The following is an 18,320-nucleotide window of genomic DNA, read 5'->3' as shown; positions in this document are numbered from 1 at the left end:
GCTACACCAAGCTGCTCTGCCGACTTCTACTCCTAATTAATGCACCCACAGTGAATGGGGTGCGTGGAACACACAAATTTATTTTCAGTGTTGTGCATGGTTTACATCAACAAGAAATCATATTATCGTATGATTATATTATTAAAGTAATTTTGGTTTAGCTCTTCTCCAACCATTGATGTTACTAAAAGGTTAATACTGATGGCAATCTCTTCTTCTTTTTAATCTATCATTTCTCCACGAATCTGAGATCCTTACCATCAAGTCTAAATGATGTGTTATCCCACTACAGGAAATGAGAGAGAATTGGGGAGCAAGTTCATATCCAGATTAGAATGATGTGACTATATTCAACTTTTTGTCACCTAAAAAAATCATCATTGATCCAAGAAAATACAAAGTAAGAGAAAAGCATGATTTGAATGACTTTTTATCTAGAGACATCAACACTATCATTTGAAAGCACGAATTTGGGAAAACAAAAACAAAAAAAGCCTAAATTTTCAAAAATAAAAGATTGAGACTTGAGAGCAAAAAAAGTACATAATCCATAATAGAATGTATTTCATCCTTTTCTATTATAAATTTCATAAAAGAATTTAAACTAGAACAAAAAGAAAAACTAATTCCACCATATCCAATTGAGATGTGCTTTAATGAAAGCAAAACCTTGGACCAAGAAAAACAATAATAAATTTAATTAGTGTATCAAATCCACTTCTTTTATCGATTAAAGAAATTCCAATGTCTCTTATTGAGAAAGGTTAAGAAAAGAACCATAATTCATAGTTTCATACGAAGAAAGTATACTTTTTAAAAAAAAAACAGAAAAAAAAAGTTTGACATAGAAGAGAGAGAGAGAGAGAGAGAGAGAGAGAGAGAGAGAGAGAGACCATTTCTCTCGTTTCCTAATCCACTTAAACCTAATTTAACCTAAAAGCCATCAACAAAAAAATCTGAAAAATAATCAAGCCTTCAACACCTTTTCAGTTTCAAAACATTATAACACCAAAAATAGAATGCAAAGAAAAACCATTAATTCCATCATTATGGGTTTCGAATCAATCTCATGGCCTGGATATGAATCTGTCACCACCACTAACAGAAGAGAGCTGATGAGGAAACATTGCACTTTTTGGGGGAGGGAATGAAGGATAGAGGAGGCAAGGGACGGAAGAAAGAGAGAGGAAGGAATGTCTGGAGAGACAGGCACGCGGGAATGGACATGATTTTAGTTTATTTTTTTGTTTTCATCATTATAATGGTGTGTGAGTGGGTGACGTGTAACAGACGGTAACGATTCGTTGCATCCAACGGTTGTAAGCTTCACATGATGGTAACCCTCATATGTCGTATGAGGGGATCCGTTTCCCATGCTTTTAGTGCAAGGTGGTAGATGAGTGCTTGCTGGGGCACTAAATAAAGTATCACGTTTACTTTTAAAGAGAGAGATGGTTGAGCCAAGAGGCAGAAGTGACAAATTATTAAAACAGTAAAAGAAATGATTAAAACAGTAAAAAAAAAGGAGCAAAGTCCAACTATAAATTTATCTAAGGCTGTATGCTAGATCACAGCCTCGGTGATTGAGTGGAGGCCATATATAGAAATAGTGTCGCTCTCTCTTCTGTTTCACCGGCTTCATGGCTTAAACGTCCAGCAAATGCAGGTTTGTCGTCAGACTCAAATCTTGAACGCTCCTTTCAAAACCGGGCATCTAGTTTGGTCCCCTCAAGTTTCAGCCACTCGCTGGGTCACTCCTGCTCATGTTGAAACCATAAGAAAGCCGTCTTTCACGTTCTCCCAAACACTTCAACAAATTTTGAATCATGAATTTTCATGGAGTAGATGTTTCCTCTGCCGAGGAGAATCCCCGAGCCGATCCGGGGCTTCTACCAGTTGATGTAGTATTAAGAGTTCCTGATCCCCCAGGCCTTTGGAGTGAGCTCCTGGGTTCCTTCAAAGACTCCATCTTCTCTCATGGGAAGTCCTCAGCGTTTGGAAAGCATCTAGTTGCACATCTTATTTCAGCTGTGAAACAACTGTTTCCCATACTTGTATGGATAAAAAATTATGATCTTAAGATGTTTCGAAGTGACTTGTTGGCAGGACTGACGCTCGCTAGTCTCTCTATTCCACAGGTGAAGCCAATCATATTCACAAAATGATTTATTTGCTGCAATATCTTTTCATTTATAAGGTATCAATATATTTTCTTTATTTTGTTTACAATTTCTTGCAGAGTATTGGTTATGCTAATTTGGCAAAGCTGGATCCTCAATATGGCCTCTGTAAGTCTTATTCTTCATTTGATCTTGTAGAATCCTAAGACAGCAGTAAACCACACACATGAAAGAGAGAGAGAGATGGTTTGCTTTTTTTTTTCTCCAACTTGGGTGTGTTTCTTTGAATATAAACAGATACAAGCTTTGTGCCACCACTGATTTATGCTGCGATGGGGAGTTCCAGAGACATTGCCGTGGGACCTGTTGCGGTGGTGTCTCTGTTGCTATCAGCAATGATACAGAAGCTGATAGATCCTTATGTGGATCCCTCTGGTTACAGAAAGCTTATCTTCACTTCTACTTTCTTTGCTGGTATTTTTCAGTTGTCATTTGGGTTTCTCAGGTATCATACATCTCTGTTGCTCAAAGTGTCTAAAACCATTACCTCTCTTCTCTTTCCTTTTTCTTTCCTGGCTTCTTTTTTTCTGATTCATTTTTGTCTATAATTATATTTCTATTTCATGGCAGGCTTGGTTTTCTAATAGACTTCCTTTCACATGCTGCGATCGTTGGGTTCATGGGAGGTGCTGCTATCGTTATTGGTTTACAGCAACTTAAAGGATTGCTTGGACTCGCCCATTTCACCAACAAAACCGATGTCGTTTCTGTGGCAGAGTCAGTATTGGCCTCGCTGAAGCATACTGTAAGTAGGAAGATGTCCTAAATGGTATCATATATAGTTGTGCGCAAGGACACTCTTTAAAATTTTGCCTCGTTCCTTCAAATCATGAAGAACTGATTGTCCACATCAGGGAACATAATAGTAAACCAATATCTGTTTGAAAAATAATAACCATGTCATAAATTTTGCCGATGTTTTGAAAACATCGTGATAGAACACCAAAAAAATGATATTTTCATGATATTGTCTATTTTGAAAATATCACATTTTTATTGAGATATTACAGCAGTAAAAACACTTTTTCTACACACAAATGCACGTGCACACACCAATATTTTCTCAAGATTTTTCAAAACATCACAAGTATCACAAAATTCTCCTTACTGAGATTGACGATCTTCTCATAGTTGTTGGTAATGGCTATTTTATGCACTCAATAATAAATCAATACTAGTGTTGTTGCAACTTTGACTACAGTGGGATTTTAGCAGAATCACAAAATTCCGCGTGAAGGATTTTTTGCTGGGTTTTTTTTCAGCACCGCTTCTTAGACATTGATCCATAGTGCCTAAACCAAAAAATTCTGTTCTCTTTTATTATTATTATTACCCATCTCCTTGTCGTTGGTCGCTTCTTGGAATCCCAAAAAGGCATAGGGGCTTGACTGAACCAAGCGGACCAAGCCTACTGAAGTTGCAAAAACCAAACACTTCGGTTCATATATAGTACGGTGCAGGAGCCCCCCACAAGAGTTGGTGGCTTGTCTTTGCCGTTGTACGACTTTGAAGGACTGGATTCCTTGTGATTTCCGCGTCCAACATGACTTTGGACTTTGGACTGCTCTGACCTTTTCTAACCAAAAAAGTTTGAACCAAGGCAGCCTAACCTATGTCACGCCCACATGTACAGACATGCCATATAGCGAGTCCCGTGTCTAATGAACATGACACGGCCACCTAACATGCTATCACGTCTCTGACTCTACATTTTTTTTTTATATATAATAGTCTTCTTTTTGCAATTTCCTCGTGTCCTCTGCTTGGTAAAGAACAATTTTTAGTGTCTTCAGTCTGGAGGGAGGATCAGGTGCGATGTGATTACACACTTTTAGTGTGCTGCTGCACCTGATCGCCCTCCATCTGCCGTCCGATCAGGTGCAGCAGCACACCAAAAGTGTGCAATCAAAGTACCTGATTCTCATTCTTCAGTCTATAGCATCTTCTTGCGATACGAGTTTGCATGTCATGAGATAGCCCATAAGAATGTTGCTTGCCTAGATAATTCGATATGTTTTCTTAAAAACCCTACAATTTTCTATATTTTTTCATGTCCAAAATCGCAAATGGTTATCTTTAGAATGTCTTTTTACCCTTCACATGCACGAAACTCACAAAGTTCGCATGAAATGTCGCTCCATTTGTCAAGTGCTGCATACTCCCACTTAAATTGAGGTCTACACATTTTTTTTCGGACTTCACAAAGTTTCTATAATAATATTTGCAAACATCCTATCAAACTTGAATAAAATGAATAAGTTCACATATATTTTATGTGGACATGAGGAAGTCCGCATATATTTTATGCATGCTTTCTCAAGTTCGCATATATTTTATGTGGACTTTCTTATTCTCGCCTATGTTGATTGTTCGCTTGTTTTGGAGGAACAATCTATCTTTTAGAAGACATTTCTTCTCAATCGTTCATTAGATCAAGGTGATCTTGGTGACAGTGGAAAGCTAACGTTCTGAGCTGTCACTTTTACTTTTTTTGTTTTTTTAGATTTTTGGTGCATGTAACCGAAAAATAGCATAGACCAGATGAAAAAGGCGTACCACTCTTGTTCATCGCCTATTTTAGGGATATTGTTGGGGTTGTATCTCAATGCTCCTTCATCGTTTTTTAGCGAATCAGGTGTCATTGAAAAGGTATTTTTGTCTAGTTTTTTTGTTTGTTTGTTTTTTCGTTTTTTCAAAAAAAAAATATTTTTTAAGTTAAAACATCCTCTAAAAGATAGATTATTCGGTTGTCCCAGTCTACAAAACATGTTTCTATTCCGGTTTTGAAACTCAGAAACAGGAACCCTAAAGGGTTTTTCGATTTTTACTCAAAACATGAAAGTTATAGGTTTGCATCTCAGCTTTCTAACGACTATAAAAACACAGGCGATATCGGATCACAAATCTGATATTAGAGACGTTTTTGCAAAAGATAGTCATATATTTGAGAAGAAGTTCGCATGTGCGAAAGGTAAAAAGGTTTTTTTTAAATCTAGATATTTATGATTTTAGACATGAAAATTATATACCAAATTCTAAGGTTTTTAGGGAAACACGTCAAATTATCCGTGTGGTCATTTTCAATTAAGTTTACCTAGCTTTATGTCACATAAAAGCAAAAGATGGTTTAGAGTTAAGAGAGACCTGTTTTTGCTTGGACACAGCACAAGCTAACTAGGTGAAACATAACCACCGAGTTTCATACAGCCAGACCCACTTAGCTTGACCAGCATTATAGTAAGAATAGAAAAAGAAGAGCAGAAAAGAAAAGATATCTGGAAAAAATATATACATGAAAGAAAGAAAGGTAAAATTGTTTTTTTAAATTACATTACCCCAAAATCAAGACTTTTGATGGAACAGAAAGCTCAAGCTGTCTTGTTTATAAAAAATAAAAATATATATTGTTTGAAAGCTAGAAGAAATAGGATTTTGCTTGAAAGCCAAACACTTAAATCATTAGTTTTACATTATACTGCTGTGTTGTGTAAAATAAATCTAAAATATATTTATTATTACTTAACGAGCTTATATGAGCCGAGTCAAGCCAAACAGCTCTTCATGTTTGGCTTGCCAAGGCTATGTTATGAATTGGAATGACCCTTTTATAAGCCAAACATAAGCCTAACCATGAACAATCTTTTCCCAGCCCTACTTACAGTGTTGGTTGTGTGTCCTAACAGTGGCATCCCTACAACTTTCTCATCGGCTGCACGTTCCTCATCCTTATTTTGATGGCGAGATTCTTTGTAAGAGCGATCCTTTAGTATAAGTCACATGTCATTACTAAATTAGATCAAACAGTAGGGAAAAAAAAGTATTTCTAAATAATTCAATTCAAAATTTGCAGGGAAGAAGGAATAGAAAGCTCTTTTGGCTACCAGCCATTGCTCCTCTGGTTACTGTCATTATATCAACCGTTCTTGTGTTTGTGACAAGAGCAGATGAGCACGGTGTCATAACGGTGAACTCAAATACACCCATTGGTTTGCATGAATAATTGCTATAACTTGGGGTTGTTTGTGTACTAAAATGTAGGATCTGTTTCTTTATGATCATTTGAAGGTGAAATATGTAAAAGGAGGGATTAATCCAAGCTCAGTTAATCAACTTGCATTTGGGAGACCTTATGCTGGTGAAGCGGCCAAAATCGGTTTAGTCACTGCACTCATTGCTCTAACAGTATCTCTCTCTCTCTCTCTCTCTCTCTCTCTCTCTCTCTCTCTCTCTCTCTCTCTCTCTCTCTCTCTCTCTCTGTGTGTGTGTGTGTGTGTATATGTTGTATTCTTCAATATTCACACTTACGCTATCATGAATCTCAAGAATTGGCTAGAATACGAGTGATGTTGCCGCTACCATATGTTCCATTTAATTAACAAAGGCGATATATAGTACAAGGAGAATTTAGTATAAAATACTTGGTGTGTGGGTACATAAAGGGTAAATATTTAGAAATTTGAAGGTGCCGTGGCAAGCTATAATATCAACTTGATTTGACCATATAGATGTGCTTAGCACAGCTTGCTTTTCTAGCATGGTACCTTGCATCATGCTGTTTGAATTATGAATATTATTCTTTTTATTTTTTGAAAGAATTTCAATGTTTTACTGCAGATAGGAAGAATTTAGCATGTTATAGTAGCTTTGAGTAAGGGAAGTGATGAGATACGGCTTCCCTAAAAACAAAGAACATAGTTACAAGAGATCCCATCTAAGACCCTTCTCTCGATCCTTAGTAAGCAATTACGAGACCATAAAGTTGGTACCCTTTCCTCCACATTAACACCCTTAGGAGACGTCCACTTCCCCCTTGAAGGTGAAGTCTACCAAAGACAATTTGTACTTGGCACCACCAACTGGGAGAGCAAAGGATTCTTGCGTGTGGTAGCATCACAACGCTCTTACAGGGGAGCCAAACTGAAAAATCCCATAGATTGGCACTCCGTGATAAACCATGTAGCTTTCCGTGAAGAATATGTGTCCGATCCCAAAATGTGATCAGAACTGACTGTAGTGCCCGAAAGATGTAGCTTGCTGCGTCCTGTGTTTTTAATAGGTAAAAGCTGATGAGTATTGAACAGTCGACTACTCGCAGGGAAGCCAAGCTGAAAAGACCCACAGATTGGCAACCCGAGATAGACCAGGTTGCTTTCCGTGAATGATATTCAACTGATCCCAGATCAGATCTGACTGTAGTTCCCGAAAGATGTAGCTTGTTGCTGATGAGGCGAACCCGTATACAATCACCCACTCTGATACGAGTACGACAGTCCGACACCTGAAACCGTCCGACAGAGATACACCCACACAGGGGACACACACCCAGTGACACCCGGCCACAGTAACGCATACCCCTACAGCATAGTGACACCCACCCACTGATTCTTTCCGTCGTGAAATTTTAGGTAGATTGTGAACTTTTAATCTTTGAACTGCTTGAAAATTTTGCTTACACTATACAAACACAATTGAAGGTGGAGGCTCATTTTCTACTAAATAAATCATGTAGATCACGTGTATAGTGTCTAATCTACCAAAAGTTAAACAAAATATAAGAAAAAATTGGCCATTCCTACTCAGTGGCTTGGTACCTTTGACAGTACTAAGTGTAAAACTAAAACAAGTAAGATCTCTCTCTCTCTCTCTCTCTCTCTCTCTCTCTCTCTCTCTCTCTCTCTCTCCAGTTACCTTCATTTCTGTACTTTCTCCCATTCAATTGTCAGCATGATAGGTTTACAAAAAAATGCTAATCACAGTAAACAAATATTAAACCATTCACGCCCACAAGAGCTGCTCATCTGGTAATGGTGACTTGTGAATGTCACCAAGTTGACAGGACATTATATGTTAGAAACCCATGGGTTGCTTCCCTTGCCACAAGGCCAAAGTTGGGTGTACTCCGGCGGACAAGGGGGGGCCTCAAGGGTTTTACCAATTGGAGGCCAGGTAATGTGCAGTCGGTAATTGGGAGAGGGGGCCTTTCCCTTGGATTATATATATAAGACCATTCACAATATACTTCGTCCTCCTCCACCCTTCTTTCTCTCCATCAATTTGACCAAAGCCTTTTAGCGAGGTTTTTAAATTATATTTAAGGGGTAGCTGTTGGTGATCGGACCAATATTGTCCCATTCACTTAGTGCCATCCATCTCTTGATCATTTATGTTGTTAGCCCTTGGTCAAATGATCGTATGCTTAGATCCTGCCCACATTTTAATCATCTTTCAACAGTTCGACAATGGTTCAATCTTGAGCCAGAAAATCTTTTAGCTTTATTAGTAAAACATTTTGTCGAGTTTGATATGAGCAAACTTCTTGTTCAGAGGGAGGGATGGGAGTGAAGATGTGAGAGATAGGACATGAGGGATGGAGGGAGGTATGGGCTGCCTGGGGTGGCAAAGTTGAGAGAGAGAGTTGCTTCAGGGGAACCTTGAGTCCTAAAACCGATTGCTTGGCCAAAGAATCCTCATTTGTTAATTTCCTTAATGCATCAATGGAAGAATATTTTAAGCTCCAAACCATAATCCAAAATCCTTATGATCTTCTAAATATACACATCTCCCTTACAGTGAATTCAAACCAAAATTCAATTCTAACACTGAAAACCGTAACCTAAAACCAAAATAATCTTTATAAACTCCAGTACGTTTACTAATACTTTTTGAATTTCACTTGTTTACATATAGATAAAATCATCAAAAATGTCCTAGTTGAGTAGATCCCTAGCTTGGACATCAACATCATTTTCCTTACCTGGGTACGATTAACATTCCAATTAATGGAGGTCACGTTTTGGCATTTGTTAATGATAGGAAGATGGTGCTTTCAAATAATTGACTCTGATCCAATAATGGGTACCCACTAAAATATTTAGCTAAAGTTCAAGCAAGTAGTGGACAAACTTTTCTTAGACCAATACCAGCAAAAGCTAAAATAATTTCTTACACCATATGTGGGCTGGGAAAATAAGTCCTCATAGCTTTTGTTGCCACCATAAACTTGTGTTTTTTTTCACTCTGCAACTCCATTTTTTGGTGATTCAATATACCCAGAAACATCAACTTGACATTTGAACAGTCCTCTAATTGGCTACATCCAAAGGCAACTATGCCTAAGCAAAAACAATACTTCGCCAAATGCGACATCATGGGGGCATAGGATACCAAAACGCAGGGGGGACTGGTACCCCCATAATGTTGTAAATATAATTTAAGAGAAAAGCATAACAATAATTAGTTTGTACAATATATAGTAAAATATATGCTGCTACAATCTTTTTATTTAACAACCACACTACAGTAATTAGGTGGTCTACATGTTTTGTTTATTAGGAAATGGATTTGAGATCATGCGATTGTAGTATATAAGCAGGCGTTCTTAAAGGCTTTAAAAATCAATTGCCCAAAATATACTAATTGGTCACAGGTGGGAATGAACAATCACATCTGAGAAAGTAGACGTGATTGTTGGTCACAGTGTCAATCTTGTGACCAACTATAACAAGATATAAAGGCTAAAACAATCACAGCTGGCAATCATAATCATAACTTGTACTTTTCTCATCTTATACTTTTCTCGTCTTTTACTAGCCTTGAGAAAATGTGGCGATTCTGATTTACAATAGAAAATCCAAGTATCACATGGCATTGCAAACATGCCCTGTTCTTATGTTGGAAAAACACAATCCAAAAGTTTGATCCTTTCTACACTAAATATGTGGTCAGTTGATACAACTTGCACCTGTGATTTCCAGCTCTATTTCTTTAGCTTCATTAGTGTCAAATATTTACTCTTATTTTCACGTAGGGCAAAGGAAATGCCTAGAGGTAGACATAATGGCAAGGACGCTCATTCCCCACTCCCCACTCCCCTCCCACCCTCTCCAACCACCACATGAAAATCAAAGTGAGGAGCCAACTACCAGGGTCAAATCAGGGGTGCAGCCTACAACAAGTTTTAATCCATCTCAAAGATGTATAGGCCGGAATATGTAGGATGTGTCATGAAACAGTGGACTTCCATGAACTTGGCCACTCTAGTGATGTGGCAGACATACTCTTCGATCATCCATCTCGGAGAATGTTCCATGCCTCAGACAAAGAGGTAGGACAAATACTGTGTGCAATAAGGATTTGCGGTTTGGCTCAAAATGGAAAGACCCCAGCCTCCAAAGTTTGAGATTCAAAAAGCACCAAAGTGGTGGTCCATGGGATGTGTGTGACCAGTAGTTGGTACACCTGCAGTGGCCCACATGGTGAGCACCATTGATGGAATTATGAAAGAGAAGTGAAAACCCCAGCTACATCATTTAGAAAATGGACGCCATTACACTTGCATATGTGTGCTTGAATTGAGATTGGCCACACACGCAAAACAGAAAGGTGGAACCCCAGTGGGTCACACTTAGTTGGTTTGAAAAGCATCAACCCACTAAGAGACATCCACCACTCACAAGAGCAGCCATTGGAGGCCCATAAGGGCTCCATCATAGGGTAGGGGTGACTTGTGAACATCACCAAGTTGACAGGAAGTCATGAGCTTGAAACCCACTGAGAGGATCCCTTGCTGCAAGATCGAAGCTGAGTATACTCCCCGATGGGCCAAGGGGACCTCATTTCCCTGGGCGAAAACAAAAGGGAGCGGCTATTGGGAATTAAGGCGAGAAGTAACCACTGCAGTAAGGGAAACATAACATTACATGCTTAGGGAGTCTACCACAACTGAAAGGCAAATTTCTCCATCACAATCGACATTAGGCCATGAATGTAAGATCAAACCAACTCTTTATCAAGTTATTTGCTGAAATGGATCAAAGTGTGTTTTGTTAGATGCATCATACTGTATTCCAGTTAAATGGCAGATGTAGGAAGAAAATGATCTGATTGCTACAAGTAGCGTAGCCTCAGATTTTTTTGATGCATCTATAAATATATATTTCATTTATTCTCTATGCATCAAATATTCATTTTTGTTCATCGTGATATTTTCAAAAGCCAGAATCATCCTTAAAAGATCATGATTTATCTGATGGAAACACTTTATACTTTTTTTAGATATTGCCTTGTAGATTTATCTACTATTATATATTTTGCCTTTCTATGTAGGTTTTTTTTCAAAATATTCCTAAAAACAAAAAAAATTAATTTATCGCAAGAGTGATGATAGTCACGTCAAGAGCAAAGAAACACTGTAAAGGAAGTTGGTGTAGAGATTTAGAAATATGGAAGAAAATTAATGAAAACTGATCGGATAAGAGAAAACATCATTAGGAACATGATAATATTCTGGCATCTTCATTTTGGAGTTCTTCAATTTATGGAAAAATAATTAAAAGCAAGATAAGTCCAAATGTTGTCAATATCGAAGATTATGATGAAAACTAAGAACCTATTTATAGTTGCCTTCTATACATAAATTCACAATAGCAAGTTCATTAAAAAATATGACCCCAATTATCCAATATATTGCATTACTTCCAGTAGAACTTGTCAGTTAGTTGAAGTATCATCCAATCTTAAGGAAACATTTCACAAATCAAGGCTGTATCTTATTTACACCTTTGCAAATGAAAATTTTAATGGTTTATTTTAATTTTAAAATTGTAGTACTATACATACACAGTAGTGTTTTGCATTTGTTGGATAAGAAGGATATACCTATCATAAAAGATAGAACGTGGCTGTTAATGAAGGGGGGTGACTGCAATTACAAATGCAAACTGAGGTTCTCATTAGTGGTCAATTAATGAGTAAAACATGAGCAGCACCAGTAGGAAATCTTTTTGTTTGATATTATGCACAAGTGCTGAATGATCTGTGATCAAAAAACACTTTTTTTAACTATTTCAGGAAGCCGTTGCTGTGGGAAGATCATTTGCGTCTATCAAGGGTTACCAACTTGATGGGAACAAGGAAATGGTAGCCATGGGTTTCGCCAATATAGCAGGATCGATGACTTCCTGCTATGTTGCTACAGGTAAGCTTACCAGTATGTGGTTTGCACCTTTCCCTAGCTTATATTTAGATGCTTTCTTTACACTTTTCATATTTCATATTCTAATGCTTGGATACTGTATATTTTTTAGGTTCTTTCTCTCGAACAGCCGTGAATTTCAGTGCAGGCTGTCAAACAGCAATATCCAATGTGGTCATGTCTATCACAGTCTTCTTGGCAATGGAGCTGCTAACTCGGTTATTGTACTTCACTCCAACAGCAATCCTTGCTTCAATCATTCTCTCTTCCCTTCCAGGACTAGTTGACATTGCAGAAGCATCAAGGATTTGGAAAGTTGATAAATTTGACTTCCTGACTTGTATTGGAGCTTTCATTGGTGTGATATTTGGATCAGTTGAAATCGGTCTTCTAGTAGCGGTAGGTTGCTTAACAGTACAATGCATTTTTATTGTTTGAACTTCATGTAAATATCATGGCAAAGGGCATTTTCAGTCTTTATATTATCCCGCCTGACGTTCTGTGGTAAGATAAAAATAAAATGTCCTTCACCCGCTAGTGTAACTTTCATTAGCTTCTCTGTTGGTGTTAAGCACTAGTAGGAACACATTGATACGCTTGTTGGCACAAGCTTCTTTAGTGACAGAAGAATATATTTATTTTCATAATACCTTAGCACTAAAATGTTTTGGTTTCCATCAAACAGGTATCCATTTCCTTGGGAAAGATTCTACTAGATTCAAGCCGACCACGAATAGACATGATTGGAAGGATTCCAGGAACAGACATCTTTTGTAGCATGAAGCAATATCCATTTGCACTCAAACTTCAAGGAGTTGTTATAACACGAACAAACACAGCCTCACTGTGTTTCTTCAATGCTAGATACACTGGGGAAAGGTAGATATCATTTTCTCTCATAGACATGAGGACAGAATAAAAACTAACCACCACTTATATTTTAGGATTACAAAGTGTGTTGAAGATGAAAAAGAAAGGACAAAGTCTGAGGAGCAAAGTCTGCAAGCTGTGGTACTCGACATGTCAAGTAATGTCAATTTTCATAAATAATAGAAATATATGCATATCTCAATGTGCACACCAAACCTTGGCTCATCAATTATATTGTTAAATTTCTTGCACCATAATGAGCACCTGTCTGAGACAAGTGTGTGTGCATCTCCTAATAAAAAGCTTTTTAATTTAATGAAGATTCCTAGTTTCACAGTATATATATATATAGGGAAATGAAAACCTATAAAATGGGCACGGTGCAAAATGAAAGATGCTATTGGATTTCTGGTGTTTTTTCAAATTTCTGATCGTACAGATGTGATCTATATGCTTGTTTTTATAGGAATCACTTCTTGGAGAGTTTGATTCCGATGCATGATAGGTTTTTATACGGTTTCAAAAATCAACGGCCTACAATTTTCATAAATTTTTGAGGCCCCAAATAACATTTTTTTCATCCAAAATGCATGATCCAAGTATAGATTTCTAGTAAATCAATCATGCTGAACACATTTATGGGGTCGGAATTTCGAGAAAAAAACATCAAAAAATTCAATATCATGTTTCATTTAGCACGGTGCCCTATATATATATATATATATATATATATATATATATATATATATATATATATATATATATATATATATATATATATATATATACACACAGACAGACAGAGAGAGAGGATCATCCATCAAATGTCTTGATCACATGAAAGAGAAAAGTGTTGTATTTCATTTGAGTGGTTCCTAAAATAATTAGCATTCACAAACTTTGATTTGGCTATTTTGTTTCAACAGACATAATGAGTATTGATTCAAGTGGCATCGGTGCACTAGAAGAACTTCACAAGAAGCTGACATCACTTAACTTGCAGGTAAGTACAGACACATAATTTCTCTATGATAAGTTATGGAAATTAAAACTGTGGAGGATATAAAAGATCTAATGGAGGGTCTTACTTGCAGCTAGCTCTAGCTAACCCAGGATGGGAGGTGATACATAAGCTCAAATTGGCAAAGTTTGTGGATAAAGTTGGAGGAGAATGGATCTTCCTTTCAGTTGCTGAGGCAGTAGATGCATGTCTCAGAATTAAGAAGAGTATGGTCTGAAGTCTAATTTTTAAGATGATTTCATAGGAAGACCATATTACAAAGTTTTAGCTATTGCTCTCCTCAAACTGAAATATGAGAAAGATAATCTTTCTTCCTAGGGATAGGCGTGGTAAAATAAAAATTCAGAAACCAACATAAGATTTCTAAGATCAATATATTTCCTGGCTTTTTTTGGTGTGCTAAAATTCAACTCTACAATTACATGATGCATGAATACCTGACTGTGTTGCATTGGTCGATGGCCTTTTTACAGTTTTCCCTTACCAGATGTTCCCCCTAAAGTGACCATGTAATATGAAAATATCTAAGTGTGGCATTGTACCATGTGTGTTACCTGGTGTTATAGTTTTAGTTGTGCATGTGTGTGTGTGTGTGTGTGTGTGTGTGTGTGTGAGAGAGAGAGAGAGAGAGAGAGCTTCGTTAGTACCAAGTCTCTTTTCTTGTACCAAATATTGATTAAAGGAAGAAGAAAGAAAGCTTGAAAGTCAGCCCGGTGGTTCTGCAAAAGTCAATTTCATGCTCAAAGATATGTTTCAACTAATTCGCTAGTAATTTTTCTTTATGTGCCTCTAGTTATTTTATCAAGTTAATGCCATTGCTTACCAGATAGAAGATAAAATAACAAGCAGATTATACTTAATCCCACTCCAACACTCTATTTGCTCAATTTAAGCACTAGTTTGTACAACAGATTATTTGATTTTAAAAAGAGAACTCATATTGCACTAGATTGAATGGGATTCTGATTGCATTTCATTTATCAGAGAATGATTTGGAATAGATTGACCAAATAAAAGACAAGCTAACGTATTCATAAAATTGTACGACAATGATGGGTTTACACTTCACCACTTTGTTTCATCATGCATCACCTCATTTCTCTCAATTATTCAATAAAATAATATTACTCTACATAAACATAAAAGATCGATGGAAATAATATTCCCTCACATAAACAACTTGAAGAATTATATGCAGAAGAAATTTCAAATGAGGATTTAGGAAACTTGAAATATTTTAAGAACTTGATCGGAACAATCACACAATGTTTCTCTCACAACAGAAGTATGCCTTGGACTTACTCAAGAAGAGTGGAATGAAAGACAGCAAACCTGTTTCTGCTCCTAAAAGCATAAGGGAAGGCATACAAGCATCCTAGATTGTATAGGGGCATTGTGGGAGCCCTTCAATATTTAACTTTTACTTGTCTAGATATTTCATATGTTGTGAATCTAGTATCTCAGTATATGCATGATCCACGAGAAGGTCATATGGAGGTTGTAAAGCGTATATTAAGATATCTTAAAGGGACGATAAATGATGGGCTTAGATATGGTATCGAAAGAGATAATCTGCTGATTGTTGTTGGCTACACAGATGTAGACCGGGCAGGTGATTTAGATATGAGGTGTGAAGATTAGCCTTGGTATATGTACTTCACTTGGATCCCAGACAAGACAACGAAGAAGAAGATGATGAGAGAAAAGATGCAGAAAAGCAGATTGAGATCATTCCCTTTGGGATGCCCCTGTTATATTTATATTGGATGATGTGAGAATAAGAGGCTGAAATTACATGTATTTCTAACATACCCCCTCAAACTATACATGTGTGAGAAACAATCATGGATAGTTTGTGGTTCATAACGGATCTAACTAGGGTCCTAATTCAATTTAAACTCTTGAATTTCACTTGAATTTAACTTGAATTTCGCTCGAATATAAAAGTTAAAGATGAATCAATTCGCAGGTGTTACATATCATGTAAGGATCTCTTCAATGGGCCCCATATTGATGTCAGCTCATATTTGTCATTTTCATTTTTTTTGACATATTAAATATAATTATATAATTAAAAATTGTATTTTCAAACTTGAAAATATCGGAAAATTTTACGAGGTATTACATTGATTGAGTAAATGCAATTTCAGTTCATGGTTTAAAAAAAATTGATTGGGTTGTAAATATTAAAACTGTAATGTGCCCCGGGTCCTTGGGAGGTTTTCCGCGATTGTTTAAAAAAAAAATCTGCATTTTTCGAAGGTCAGTTTGGAGGTCGTTACAGAGTTGGTATTAGAGTCAGTCAGAACCACCACCATAAAGATCATAAACTCGCACTCTAAAAGCAGTCTCCACATCACTGGTAAGAGGTATCTTGTGAATTTTTGTTTCCTTACTGTCTTTAAATTATAGAAAAAAATTATTTTGACTATATGGGCAATTACAATTAAATCAGTGTTTGATGGTTTAATTTACATGCTTGATGTGATTATGTGTCTTTAACATGATCAATCCTAAGAGGTAGACTTGATCTAGGGGTATAGATTGAATAATATTTTTTGGTTGATTTTTTTTAAATGTATACTCGTAGTCATACGAACGTTCTCGAGAACTGGCAAGAGCAGAGGGATTTTCTAACAAATACCCTCAACAGTCTGGCCGAGACAGTGACTACGCACATCCAGGCGCAGATTGCTCAGCCTACGACATGTGTGCACCCTGCATCAGTTGTGACTTCGAACACTGATTCAGTGACGTATGAGAAATTCTTGATGTTGGATCCACCAACTTTTTTGGGGAAGGTCGATCCTGAGGCCATTGAGAGCTGGGTCGAGGAGATCGAGCGTCTTTTCCGTGTTATGCCCGTACCAGAGGACAAGCAGACAGATTTTGGTATATACGGTGGGACACCGTGCAGAAGGTGAAGAAGGCTACGAAGGAGTCCATTCCCTGGGAGACCTTCCAAGAGGAGTTCTTGGAGGCCTACTTTCCCTCCTTTGCCAGGGAAAGGATTCAGCAACAATTCCTCGAGCGAACTCAGGAGAACATGAGTTTGGTAGTCTATATCACCAAATTTCAGAGCCTGGAACGATACTGCCCCAACATGTTTACCGATGACAAGGCAAGGGCAGCAAAATATGTGAGAGGGCTCAAGGACGGGCTACGTGTTCGGGTGATGACCAGCCGCTCTACGGCGTTTAGTGATACCATTGAGTCGGCTTCCATCCTGAATGAGGAGTGTGAGCAATTCAAGGGAGGACAGTCGAAGAAGGATGGCAACAATAATGGTGGAGCTCGAAAAAACCCACTTGCTGGTGGCAAGACACAGGAGAAGAAACAGAAGACTCAGCAGAGAAACCACCAAAATCGTCATCAACAGAAGCAGCAACAAGGAAAGGCACAACAGACATGCAGGAGATGCAACAAGAGCCATCCCATCGATTATTGTCCTCTCTTCAAGGGGCTCTGCTATCAGTGCAAGCAGCCCGAACATGTCGTTCAGTACTGCTCGAACAAGCCAGGATCCTAGGGCAGCCAGCAGCAGCAAACACAACAGTAGCAGGCGCAGAGGAAGACCAATAGATGGGTGTACGCTGCTGCAACCACGGAGCAGGACGATCAAACTGATCTGATCAAAGGTATTATTGTAGTTGTTGATCACCTTGCTCGTGTCATGTTTGATTCGGGGGCAACCCACTCTTTTATATCCTCTTCTTTTGTTGGATTGCATGACATTGCACCATCTAGCTTAGGGAATGCATTAGATGTTATGTCTCCGATGGGTGTGTCTCATCGATATGCAAAGTACCTCCCTACAGTTCGAGTAGTTATAGAGGAACACGAGTTGTCAATCGATCTTGTCATACTCGAGATGACATTCTACGATATCATTTTGGGCATAGATTGGCTATCACGACATAACGCGACTCTTTAGTGCCGAAGCATGGTCTGCTTAGAGCGACCGAATCTGGCAGTGTTAGTGTTGCAGGTGACTAGGCCGGTGGGTGAGGTGAAGATTGTATCAGCGATGAAGATTTCTATATAATACAAGCAGGGTTGTGCAGTGTTCTTGGTTGTTGTGCTCGCTACGAATAGCCAAGAGACACCATTGGAGCAGTTGGACGTGGTCCGCGAGTTTGTCGATGTCTTTTCAGAGCACTTACCAGGTTTACCGCCTCACCGAGAGATCGAGTTTTCGATCGAGTTAATGTCTGGTACGACACCAATGTCACAAGCACCGTATCGTATGGCACCCGTTGCGCTTGTTGAGTTGAAG

At 37.9% G+C, this 18,320-nt stretch overlaps 1 protein-coding gene across 1 annotated transcript; it reads left to right on the top strand.

Annotated features, from left to right (window-relative positions):
* Positions 1–1,826: 1,826 nt before the first annotated feature.
* Positions 1,827–14,501, top strand: LOC149816651 (low affinity sulfate transporter 3-like). The gene is made up of 13 exons (XM_089986941.1): positions 1,827–2,138; positions 2,240–2,288; positions 2,418–2,625; positions 2,751–2,925; positions 5,864–5,929; positions 6,031–6,144; positions 6,246–6,362; positions 12,030–12,156; positions 12,266–12,552; positions 12,839–13,032; positions 13,098–13,180; positions 13,950–14,026; positions 14,118–14,501. Exons 1-13 carry the CDS (start codon positions 1,827–1,829, stop codon positions 14,259–14,261), a joined length of 1,953 nt encoding a protein of 650 aa, XP_089843067.1. The 3' UTR covers positions 14,262–14,501.
* Positions 14,502–18,320: the final 3,819 nt, after the last annotated feature.

Source organism: Nuphar pumila, chromosome 14, assembly GCF_984573655.1.
Source record: "Nuphar pumila chromosome 14, dmNupPumi1.hap1.1, whole genome shotgun sequence".
In the NCBI taxonomy this organism is placed as follows: Eukaryota; Viridiplantae; Streptophyta; class Magnoliopsida; order Nymphaeales; family Nymphaeaceae; genus Nuphar; species Nuphar pumila.
This window is presented reverse-complemented; position numbering and strand designations above follow the sequence as displayed.

What these genes read in the sequence shown, in the direction of transcription:
- LOC149816651 (XM_089986941.1), top strand. Translation starts at nt 1,827, where the DNA reads ATGAATTTTCATGGAGTAGATGTTTCCTCTGCCGAGGAGAATCCCCGA. An exon ending in AAATCGGTCTTCTAGTAGCG is followed by an intron (nt 12,553 to 12,838) that starts GTAGGTTGCTTA and finishes TCCATCAAACAG; the next exon opens with GTATCCATTTCCTTGGGAAA. An exon ending in GCTAGATACACTGGGGAAAG is followed by an intron (nt 13,033 to 13,097) that starts GTAGATATCATT and finishes CTTATATTTTAG; the next exon opens with GATTACAAAGTGTGTTGAAG.